General features: G+C 36.3%; 1 protein-coding gene across 2 annotated transcripts in view; it reads left to right on the top strand.

The window, feature by feature from the left end:
• LOC127859969 (poly(A) RNA polymerase, mitochondrial-like) overlaps nucleotides 1-13,028 on the top strand; it is a 28,993-nt gene that overhangs the window by 14,684 nt on the left and 1,281 nt on the right. For both annotated transcript variants that reach the window (XM_052397628.1, XM_052397627.1), the window contains exons 6-9: nucleotides 921-1,060; nucleotides 1,722-1,775; nucleotides 9,272-9,441; nucleotides 11,986-12,096. In XM_052397628.1, coding sequence (XP_052253588.1) covers nucleotides 921-1,060; nucleotides 1,722-1,775; nucleotides 9,272-9,441; nucleotides 11,986-12,096 — 475 coding nt within the window. The remainder of the gene's footprint in view (nucleotides 1-920; nucleotides 1,061-1,721; nucleotides 1,776-9,271; nucleotides 9,442-11,985; nucleotides 12,097-13,028) is intronic.

Here is a 13,028-nt window from a genome sequence, read left to right as displayed (position 1 = left end):
TGTCAATGTAGGACGACAGATTTCCAAAATAAACAGTCACAAATTCCTTATGCCGTAAGAAATCTGAATTTCAAAGGTAAAAGTCGAGCATAATTTGTTTTGGCTGTAAGTTATAATGTCTTATTAAATATAAAATTTAACAGTAATACAACTAGATCATTTACTGTGCATAAGGTATTTATTTACATGTACTTTGCATAACATTTCTTTATTTGATTCTTCAAAAGTTCATTATTGCACTATGAACCATGTAAAGTTTCCAATTTGTATGGATACCAGATGCATTCCCCAAAGAAGTGAGCAAAAACAGGCAAACAGAAAAATAGAAATAAATGAAAGTTGTTGGTTTGGGTAGATTATTCATTAAAGAAATGCTTAAACTTAAAAAATAAGTGTGTAAGTCCATGTAGGATTTTGAAGTAACTTATTAAAACAAGACCATATCAAATGACCCACTTTGATTCACTTTTAAGTATCATGATATGTATGCAAATCGTGCGTTAAAAGTGCACATTATATGACGTAAAATACAAAAGACCAGTTGCTTATTGCTACAAAAACATGATTATATATATTCCAGAGTTCTTTGGTATCGAATCAATCATTATTTGTTGAAAAAAAGTTGTTGATTGTAATATGTCTGCCATGTTTCATACTGTACCTTGTTGTGGTGTTATGCGTATGATATCAATCATACAATCTATCGGTCCTCAAGTTTGATCCGCACTCATAAATCTCGAGATTTGTTCAAAGACACCAAGTACTCTAAGTACTGATTCTTTCCAGAAAAAATCAAAACAGACTACCTCAGGCTCTGTGAGCCAATGGCTTTCAAACTATAATAAATAGGTTTAAACTGAGCATGAACTGTTACATTTTAACATAAGATTCTACTTATTTGTACATCTTCCATTTTCCAGTGTCTGAGAACATTGCATACCCACCTGAGAAAAACTCCCATGTTCAACAAGGTGGAGAATATTTGGAACGCTCGCACCCCTATTGTCCACATGGAGTCACCTGTCTTCCATCTCTCAATCGACATCTCTGTGAATAACCTGTAGGTCGTAATGATGACATACATGTGTATATTCCTGTATGTAGAAGTGTTGAAATATGTGTCAATGGCATTTAGGCATTCATTTTTACATCTGTAGAAAGTGTGATTATTATTTTGATGTGGATAATTGTGAACACTATTAAAGACCCAGTCCCTCAGCAACTCGGATAAAAGAGGTATAAGATAGGTCAAGAACTAGAAAATTAAGTTGTAAGTTCTTTTTGTAAGTACGTTGTTGTCTTAGAGAATAAAATGATTGATGGTAGCTTGATTTTTATCATGTTTGAAAACCTGAAAAACTAAAGGCAAAATTCTTGCATAATCTGACATCCCATGTAGCATGTAGGATGTTGTATGTTATGCTGTGGCTCATCTTAAACAAAATTTGACATTTTGACCTGCAGTTTGCACAGGCTAATAATAGAGGATGCTCTCCCCTTTTATGGACTTCTTGCTTAAAAGAAGGTCTCATCTAAACTAAAATCCTGTATGGGCAGAAAACGTTATCCCTGATAAATCTGTGCAGACTTCAAAGGCTAATCTGGGACAACTCTTTACGCACATTCATTAATCCCAATTTTTTGCCAAGAACAGGGCTCCAATCATGAACAGATACCAAATGTATCCATTCTTGTGACTTGCTATGTTGATTGTACTTCAGAAGCGGATCACTAATGAGCAATGTTGTGTTCCTGCTTGGGCAGCTTCACCCCAGGTAAACAATCTTAGTTTCATGTCTCTTTCTATTTTTAGTGTCTGGGCCAAAATACTATTATGTTTGTTTCCCCTTCAAGACCCATTTGAGTTTGGTAGGTTGATTAGGAAAATAATATGACTTATTAGCCATACTCTGTGAAAAGGGGGTTTAATGCATGTGCCTAAAGTGTCGTCCCAGATTAGCTGGATTTTTTTGGATTATGCTAATGAGAGACTTTCTGTAAACTAAAAATATCATAAAAGCGGAAAGCGTCAGCTCTGAATAGCCTGTTTGGTCTGCATAGGCTTATCTTGGACAACACTTTATGCATATGCATTAAACCCCTTTTTCTCAGAGCACAGTCTATATGTTTCTATTTTTTAGCTCACCTGTCTCGAAGTGACATGGTGAGCTTATGTAACCGTGTGATGTCCAGCGTCCGTGTGTGCATGTGTCTGTCAACAATTTGTTTGTGTAGACAGTAGAGGTCACAGTTTTCATCCAATCTTTATGAAATTTGGTCAGAATGTTTATATTGATGAAATCTTGTATTTGGGTCATCTGGGGTCAAAATCCAGGTCACTAGGTCAAAAACTAGGTCAAATAAAAGAAAAACCTTGTGTAGACAATAGAGGTCGCAGTTTTCATCCAATCTTTATGAAATTTGGTTAGAATGATTATTTTGATGAAATCTGGGTTGGGTTTGTACTTGGGTTACCTGGGGTCAAAAACTAGGTCACTAGGTCAAAATCTAGGTCAAATAATAGAGAAACCTTGTGTAGACAGTAGAGGTCACAGTTTTCATCCAATCTTTATGAAATGTGGTTATAATGTTTTTCTTGATGAAATCTGGGTTGGGATTGTATTTGGGTTATCTGGGGTCAAAAACTAGGTCACTTGGTCAAAAACTAGGTCAAATAATAGAAAAATCCGCAGACAGTAGAGGTCACAGTTTTCATCCAATATTTATGAAATTTGGTCAGAATGGTTAACTTGATGAAATCTGTGTTGGGATTGTATTTGGGTCATCTGAGGTCAAAAACTAGGTCACTAGGTCAACAACTAGGTAAAACAATAGAAAAACCTTGTGTAGACAATAGAGGTCGCAGTTTACATAAAATATTTATGAAATTTGGTCAAAATGTTTATCTTGATATAATCTGGGTTGGGAATGTATTTGGGTCATCTGGGGTCAAAAACTAGGTCATTATGTCAAAAACTAGGTCACTAGGTCAAATAATAGAAAAACCTTATATAGACAATAGAGGTCACAGTTTTCATCCAATCTTTATGAAATTTGGTCAGAATGTTTATCTTGATGAAAGCTGGGTTGGGATTGTTTTTGGGTCATCTGGGGTTAAAAACTAGGTCACTAGGTCAAATAATAGAAAAACCTTGTGTAGACAATAGAAATCACAGTTTTCATCCAATCTTTATAAAATTTGATCAGAATGTTTATCTTGATGAAATCTAGGTTGGGATTGTTTTTGGGTCACTTTTGGTCAAAAACTAGGTCACTAGGTCAAATAATAGAAAAACCGTCAACAATTTGTTTGTGTAGACAGTAGAGGTCACAGTTTTATCTAATCTTTATGAAATTGGGTCAGAATGTTTATCTTGATGAAATCTGGGTTGGGATTGTATTTGGGTCGTCTTGGGTCAAAAACTAGGTTTCTAGGTCAAATACTTGGTCACTATGTAAAAAACTAGGTCACTAGGTCAAATAATGGAAAAACCTTGTATAGACAATAGAGGTCACAGATTTCATCCAATCCTTATGAAATTTGGTCAGAATGTTTATCTTGATGAAATCTGGTTAAGGATTGTATTTGGGTCATCTGGGGTCAAAAACTAGGTCACTAGGTCAAATAATAGAAAAACCTTGTGTAGACAATAGAGGTCATAGTTTTCATCCAATCTTTATGAAATTTGGTCAGAATGTTTATCTTGATGAAAGCTGGGTTGGGATTGTATTTGGTTAGTCAGGTGAGCAAATCAGGGCCATCATGGCCCTCTTGTTTATAATTTATATGTCGGTAACAAGCTTAATCATGCACATTTTAATTGCCATGGACATGTTTTATAATGTAACAAAATTTACATGTTTTTACCACAAAGATTAAACAGATGATAATATTGTAAAAATTATTATGCCCCCCTTCAAAGAAGAGGGGGTATATTGTTTTGCACATGTCGGTCCTTCCGTCCGTATGTCCGTCCACCAGATGGTTTCCTAATGATAACTCAAGAACGCTTACGCCTAGGATCATGAAACTTCATAGGTACATTGATCATGACTGGCAGATGACCCCTATTGATTTTAAGGTCACTAGGTCAAAGGTCAAGGTCACAGTGACTCGTTCTTGGATGCAGTTAAGGACCACATTTGCAGATTATATTATGTAATGGTGTGGTAGGGTCTCTGTCCCCACCAGATGTTTTCCGGATGATAACTGTAGAAAGCTTATGCCTAGGATCATGAAACTTCATAGGTACATTGATCATGACTGGCAGATGACCCCTATTGATTTTGAGGTCACTAGGTCAAATGTCAAGGTCACAGTGACTCGTTCTTGGATGCAGTTTAGGACCTCATTTGCAGATTACTGTGAAACCATTTACTTTCGACAGCACAAAATTTCGTCATTTTTATAAAAATGACGATTTCCTCAGCACTTAAATTCGCAGATTTCTGATTTTGAATTAAAAAAAAAAAAATGCGACAGTCAATATCCGATTTGTGTGTAATACATATTCGCGATCAATCGCAGTTGCGAAAAATCATGGTACGAATGCGGGAACACACTTGAGAATCACTGCAGGGGGTGGGGCCTGTTTGTCACATGCCAATTAATTAGTATTTTGTTATCAAGGGACAGTAATGGACCCTCTTAATGTATGCCATTAACACGTTCATTGTTATGATTAGCGGACAAGTGGGATCGAATAACCGTTAACGAGTGTTTGTAACAACGAAGCCAATTGCCAATTGGGTATGTGTTCTAGTTGGGATGATTTTTATTAAAATGCTGTCAATACCATTTTAAAACTGTTTGTGTTATACGAAAGAGGTTCCAGTTTGTTGTGTTTTTTTTTCAAATAAAATGCTTTTTTATTCTGATATCAACATTAAAATTAGAAACTCTATGTGTGTGTTCCTTCTTAAAAAGTAAACTACCGGTATATAAATCAATAATGTCAATAATTTAAAAATAAATAAATTGATACCTATAAAATAGAAATAAGTGTGGTTAAACGCAAACAATCAAACAACAAACAGCAATTAAAATATTCTTTATTAATTTGTGATAAATACGCATGTTGATCACACATCGTCATCTTTTCATTTGGTTTATTGTCTTTCATCGGCATTCGCTGTGTGATGGCTAATATGCAACACCCATGAAAAACACAATGCACCTAATGGGTAAAAAAGTTATAAACAATTAGCGCTAATTCATTACCATTCTACATTAACGAAGTCAACGCATTCAATACAGCTGTAATACACACGCGTTTTAAAGAAGTGTCATGTGTCATTTAAGTACCTTTGTGTAATCTGCATCCCTTTGTGTCAAAACCGGATTAATCTCAATTACGAAACAGCAGTGAATGTGTGCAAGTATATTATGTACTGGTGTGATGGGGTCTACGTCCCCACCAGATGGTTTTAAGATGATAACTCAAGAACGCTTACGCCTAGGTTCATGAAACTTCATAGGCACATTGATCATGACTGGCAGATGACCCCTATAGATTTTCATGTCATTTGGTCAAAGGTCAAGGTCACAGTGACTTGAAACAGTAAAATGGTTTCCAGATGGTAACTCAAGAATGCTTACGCCTAGTATCATGAAACTTCATAGGGACATTGATCATGACTGGCAGATGACCCCTATTGATTTTCAGGTCACTAGGTAAAAGGTCAAGGTCACAGTGACTCGAAAGAGTAAAATAGTTTCCAGATGATAACTCAAGAATGCTTACGCCTAGGATCATGAAACTTCATAGGTACATTGATCATGACTGGCAGATGACCCCTATTGATTTTCAGGTCACTAGGTCAAAGGTCAAGGTCACAGTGACAAAAAACGTAATCACACAATGGCTGCCACTACAACTGACAGCCCATATGGGGGGCATGCATGTTTTACAAACAGCCCTTGTCTTAGTCTGGAGCATGTACCCACCCTTTTACATCATGCAAAATATGTAATAAGTAATATTGCACATATTTTAAAATATACCAATAACAGCTTGAAAACACCTTGCTCTTACAAATACCAAACTGTGTGTCTTTTCCTCGTGTTTTAGAAAAACTTGGAGTTTTGCCTGCCATGCAATTTCATGCTTGGATATTTTGCTAATCCTCGCAAAACTATAAAATGATTGGTGTTTGTCTAGCTGTTAATTTCAGGGCTTCAGGGTGGCAGGGAAGGGTAAATACTTGTTATCCCCGCCAACAATTTTTTGGAGGGGATATAGTAATTGGTCCCGTCCGTCTTGTGTCCGTACTTCCGTCCGAAACTTTGTCCAGAGCATAACTCCAATTCTATTCAATAGATTTACTTTAAAGCGAGACTATACTATTTTGTCAAATATTAATGAATTTATATAAAATGTGTAAATAACTTGTTATACATATATTTCAATATAAATTAAAATAAAAGTTAAGAAGAACATGTGTCGAAAAAATGTGAAATAAGCAAGGTATTTAATTCTGAAATCGAAAATGTCTGTACAGTCAAATTCTCCATGTGAATCTAAATTTAGTTTAACGGTTTATTTTAAATTCCTGCAACGATATCTGTTCATACGACACGTGAACACTAACTCTGATCCTGATAAAAAGACGAATGCTTAGTTATTGTAGGAAAATATGTACGAAATATCTTTGTCACAATTGGCTCAGGGCGCTAATTTGTATTTGCTGCATTTTATGAAATTCTTCTTCAATGTACAATTTTTCTTGCCTATTGTGTGTTATTGTAACATAGTTGTATCAATATATTACAATTTAACACATATAAAAATCGTATACTCCCCCTTAAAACTTACAATATAAACAGATGGCAACTAGGAGGAGTGCAGTGACCAACAACCATAACTCTATCTACCTTAGTCCTTGAATGATATCCTTTTATATAATTTCAAAGTAAATTTTTGTCTGGAGCATACTCTAAATCTACTGAAGGGATTTACTTGAAACTTTAAATATAAACAGATTGAAAGTAGAAGAAGTGCAGTGACTAAGAACGATAACTCTATCTACCAAGGGGCGGAGCATTTTTCTTTTTATGGCTATATATGGCTACAGTAAAATCTTGTTAACACTCTAGAGGCCACATTTATTGTCCGATCTTCATGAAACTTGGTCAGAAGATTCACCCCAATAATATCTTGGAATAGTTCAAAAAATGATGCTGGTTGGTTGAAAAACATGGCTGCCAGTGGGCGGGGCATTTTTCCTTATATGGCTATAGTAAAACCTTGTTAACACTCTAGAGGCCACATTTATTTTCCGATCTTCATGAAACTTGTTCAGAAGATTTGTCCTTATTCCATGTTGGATGAGTTCGAAAATGGTTTCGTTTGCTTTAAAACAGGGCCACCAGGGGGCGGGGAATTTTTCCAAATATGGCTGTATATCATGCTTTAGTAAAACCTTGTTCACACTCTAGAGGCCACATTTATTTTCCAATCTTCATGAAACTTGGTCAGATGATTTGTCCCAATGATATCTTGGGTGAGTTCGAAAATGGTTCCGGTTGGTGGAAAAACATGGCTGCCAAGGGGGCGTGGCATTTTTCCTTATAGCTATAGTTAAACCTTGTTACCACTCTAAAAGCCATATTTATTGTACGATCATCATGAAACTTTGTCAGAAGATTTGTCCCAATGATATTTTGGACACGTTCGAAGGTGGTTCCAGTTTCTTGAAAAACATGGCCACCAGTTGGCTGTGCATTTTTCCTTATATGGACTTATGAATCTTCATGAAAATTTGTCAGTATATTTGTTTAAATGATATCTTGGATGTGTATGAAAATGGTTCTGGTCTGTTGAAAAACGTGGCTGCCAGGGTGTTCACTAGTCATGAAAGTTGGTGAGAACATATTGTTCTAATGACATCTTGGGCTGCACAGAACAGGTCAGTTCCTTTGAATCTCAGGTGAGAGACTTTGGGCCTTTCAGGCCCTCTTGTATTAAATTAATTTCATAGTGAATATTTTAGCTTTTCAATTTTTAATATCTCCCTTTATCTTATTTTGTAATGATATTTTAATTTGAACACTTAAGTATTCACTGTAAAATGAATACCGGGTAGATGAGTTTAAGGAAAAATACAGTGATCAAGAACAGTAACTGTTTATAGTCTTCTTTTTTTATCACCTCATTGTTTCATTTCCATATATTTTATTCTCTATAGCATAACCCCAACACTATATAACTAATTGAACCTTGAAATATAAATAGATGACACAGGTGCCATGTTGTACAAATATTATTCTACTCTCTAAAACAAATGTTGTCATACAAGCAAACACATTTTGGCGGGGATTTGGCACTACTGTGACAAGCTCTTGTTATGTTTGGTGTGAGCCATTTAAATCAAGACTTTGCTCGAAATTATATGTGGGGTGGATATATTAAGTTCAAGGTCACTGCTACTGTACATTGCAAAATGGTTTCTCGGAAATAAATCTATTACAATTAGCGTCTTAGGGGTGGGTCGTAATTAAAGTCTGCGTAACTAAACAGTAAAATGGTTTCCATTCAATAACATGTTATAAAATAAGCTATTGGAATGAAACTTTATTCATCATTCATGAGCTTATATGAAGACCAGTCCTGTAGTTGCATATTGGGTGTGTTGGGTATGTAACCCAAAACTTAATTGAGCAAAAGAATACAGCCATTGCAATAAGACACATATGTTTCCTAATTAGCTGGTTTTTCATTTTATTTAGATTATGTTAAGTTATGGTTCAAGTCACAATTTCTTACTTAACTTCTAAAGACAAATGGTTTCTGCACAGCTGAGTTAATAACAGGAATGAATGGAATTAAATAAACTGTGTGTTTATATGCAACAGTGCTTACACCTGCTAATAGTGTTTTTTAAAGGTCAAGGAAACAACAAACAGACAAACAATTTTATTTTTTTGCAAGGTCTATGCTGAATAAATATTTTAAAGATCATTACAAAATAGGTTTCTTTTCTATGTTTTTATTAATGGGAGTCTTTCTTTGGTAAAACCAGATGTTATGCATGTTTTTAAGATGTTGTTCAAGATAAGTTTTTGCCCCCCGTTTAGGCTAATCAGTGTCCACACTTTCCACCTAAAATGGATTCTCTTTACGAAGTAAAACAAAAATTATATAAAAGCGGAAAGTGTTGTCCCTGATTAGCCTGTGCAAACTGCACAGGCTAATCTGGGAAGACACTTTACGCACATGCTTTTAGTCAAGTAATCTTAGAATGTGGCTGAATAGTCTCTATGCAATCACAGTTTCCTGGCGCTAGTGGTATTCCTCAAGTACTGGGCCCGCGTGAACAGCCTTGCCCAGGGCGGCCAGCGCTGGCAGAGTCTCACCAGCTACATGCTGTCTGTGCTCCTTATATCTCACCTGCAGCAGCTCAGGCAGCTGCCTCCACTGAAGGACCTCTATGAGACACAATGTATGTAAAAAGGGGTATAACCCTTTGCATGCTGGAAAATTTGTCGTCTGCTAAAATGTTGTCTGCTGAATTTCTAAAATTAGCATTTTCTTCTATTTTTTTCAAAGAATACTATCATAATAGCAAACAGTTTGGATCCTGATGAGACGCCACATTCTGTGGCCTCTCATCTGGATCCAAACTGTTTGCAAAGGCCTTCAAAATTTGGTTCCAGCGCTCAAAGAGTTAATGCATGTGGACTCCCCATTAACTTTTAGGCAAATATATGTGTGCATATATATATTATATATATATGCTAAAAGGATTATGAATATGATCACACCATACTATAAACTTGGGTCTTCTATAGTTTAGTTAATAAATGAGCCTTGTTTTGGGGGCTATTTGCATTTTGGTAAAGTGTAGTCCTGATCAGCCTGTGCATTCCTCACAGGATAATCAGGGACAACTTTTTCTGCTTAAATTGAATGCTTGTTATTATGCCCCCCGGTAGGGTGGAATATAGCATTTGAACCGTCTGCCCGTCCATCCGTCTGAAAACTCAAACATTGGCCATAACTTTTGCAATATTAATGATTACAACTTGATATTTTGCATGCATGTGTATCTCATGGAGCTGCACATTTTGAGTGGTGAAAGGTCAAGGTCAAGGTCATCCTTCAAGATAAAAAAGTATATAAAAAAACTATCCAAGGGAAGTAAAAAGCTTTAAAAGGGAGATAATTTCTAAACCTGCCAATTGATATATTGAAATTTTATTTCAAAGCAGCGCAAAAGGGGGCATTGTGTTTCTGACAAACACATCTCTTGTTAGGAGACTTATTTTAAAGCAAAAATTCCATAAAAGCTTCAAGTGTCGTCCCTGATAAACCTGTGTCTACTGTAGAGGCTAGTTTGGGACAACACTTTAACAAAAGCACATGCAGTAAGCTCTATTTTATGCCCCCTGGTATGGGAGGCATATATCAGTTTGACTGTCTGTAGGTTGGGTATTCCGTTTTCCAGAGTTTTTTTGCGCAAAGCTTTCCCATATTGAGCTTATGTTTGGTATATGAGTCACCTACTTTACCTACAGATTGGTATGTGAGTCTACCTACTTTACCTACAGATTGGTATGTGAGTCTACCTACTTTACCTACAGATTGGTATGTGAGTCTACCTACTTTACCTACAGATTGGTATGTGAGTCTACCTACTTTACCTACAGATTGGTATGTGAGTCTACCTACTTTACCTACAGATTGGTATGTGAGTCTACCTACTTTACCTACAGATTGGTGTGTGAGTCTACCTACTTTACCTACAGATTGGTATGTGAGTCTACCTACTTTACCTATAGATTGGTATATGAGTCTACCTACTTTACCTACGGATTGGTATGTGAGTCTACCTACTTTACCTACAGATTAGTATGTGAGTCTACCTACTTTACCTACAGATTGGTATATGAGTCTACCTACTTTGCCTACAGATTGGTATGTGAGTCTACCTACTTTACCTACAGATTAGTATGTGAGTCTACCTACTTTACCTACCGATTGGTATGTGAGTCTACCTACTTTACCTACAGATTGGTATGTAAGTCTACCTACTTTACCTACAGATTGGTATGTGAGTCTACCTACTTTACCTACAGATTAGTATGTGAGTCTACCTACTTTACCTACCGATTGGTATGTAAGTCTACCTACTTTACCTACCGATTGTTATGTGAGTCTACCTACTTTACCTACAGATTGGTATGTGAGTCTACCTACTTTACCTACCGATTGTTATGTGAGTCTACCTACTTTACCTACAGATTGGTATGTGAGTCTACCTACTTTACCTACAGATTGGTATGTGAGTCTACCTACTTTACCTACCGATTGGTATGTGAGTCTACCTACTTTACCTACAGATTGGTATGTGAGTCTACCTACTTTACCTACAGATTGGTATGTGAGTCTACCTACTTTACCTACAGATTGGTATGTGAGTCTACCTACTTTACCTACCGATTGGTATGTGAGTCTACCTACTTTACCTACAGATTGGTATGTGAGTCTACCTACTTTACCTACAGATAAAGTGTATGTGAGTCTACCTACTTTACCTACAGATTGGTATGTGAGTCTACCTACTTTACCTACAGATAAAGTGTGAAATTCGTTCCAGAACATTGTTTTTTGGCAAAGTTATGGGCCATGGACTTAGAAATTTTCTCTATAATACGTGTTTGCGTGAGGTTTATTTACACAATGCTTTCAGATATTGAGCTGCTCTTTGGTATGTGAGTCGACCCACATAACCTACAGATATAGGGTGAAAGTCATTTCGGTCCATTGATTGTTTGCAAAGTTAAAAGTTTGGACTTACCTCTTATTGGTATTTGAGTCTAACTACATGACTAACAGATGAAATGTGAGTGTGAAAATTAATTACATCATCACTAAAATGTTTTCAAATATTCATTAACACACAATATTAGTGTTATTAATCCCTCTCTTTAGTAAATTTTATAACCTGTTTGACTATGAAAACACATGTTATTTGTTTTTCCAGTTGAGCCTGGAAGTCCTATTGGTGATTTAGCAGACCTGGAGAGGATTAGATTCAAGGCCATACCCACAAGCCATAATGACCGAGAGGCCATGTTCCAAGTGAGGCAAACTGGTAAGACCCGTGATGACTTCATTAGGCACTTCTATATCATATGGGCTGTGTTGTGTGAAAAAGGGGTTTAATGCATGTGCATAAAGTTTTGTCCCAGATCAGCCTGTGCAGTCTGCACAGTCTTATCAGAGACAACACTTTTCGCCTTAACTTCATTTTTGCTAAGAAGAGACTTTCTCAAAACAAAAAATATCATAAAAGTTTAAAATGTCATCCCTGATTAGCTTGTGCAGACTGCACAGGCTAATCTGGGGCGGCACTTTAGGCACATGCATTTAACCCCTTTTTCACAGAACACGGTCCATATAAATTCTTAAGTGTATGCGCATTTATTGTGAAGGTCTATTTTTTAGCTTGGCGTTTTCGGAGAAAACCCTAGGTATTGTCATAGCCAGCTCGTTGTGTCGTGTCGTCTGCGTCGTGCTAAAACCTTAACATTGGCTCTAAAATCAAAGTGCTTTCACCTACAAATTTGAAACTTCATATGTACATGTACCTTGATGAGTTCTACACGCCACACCCATTTTGGGGTCACTAGGTCAAAGGTGAAGGTTACTGTGACCTCTAAAAAAAAAAAAAAATTCTGACAAGCTTTCATTTATTCAAAACTGCACCCATAGCCATGCGTGGCACCCGTTATGCGATGCTCTTGTATTAGATTTATTATACTAACCAGTCTAAATTTCTTAAATTTTAAGTATTTAATGTTGCCTATAAAAGTCTATGGAAATCGCTACAAAACAGGATACAAGTGTTTCATTTAAAAGTGTTTTCTGTGTGATGATGGGCATTCAATTTAAGGATTGTAGATCACAAACATTTTCCTGATACTATTGTTACTTTCTTATAATGAATACCACGCTTGACATGTGCCTCATCAGCATGTTGGGTTTTACACCCACATGTTTCACTGGTAAAATGACGCCATGACA

The sequence above is a fragment of the Dreissena polymorpha genome, chromosome 15 (assembly GCF_020536995.1).
Source record: "Dreissena polymorpha isolate Duluth1 chromosome 15, UMN_Dpol_1.0, whole genome shotgun sequence".
NCBI classification, from domain to species: Eukaryota; Metazoa; Mollusca; class Bivalvia; order Myida; family Dreissenidae; genus Dreissena; species Dreissena polymorpha.
Note: the sequence above shows the minus strand (reverse complement) of the source record. Positions and strands in the feature narration are given on the sequence as shown.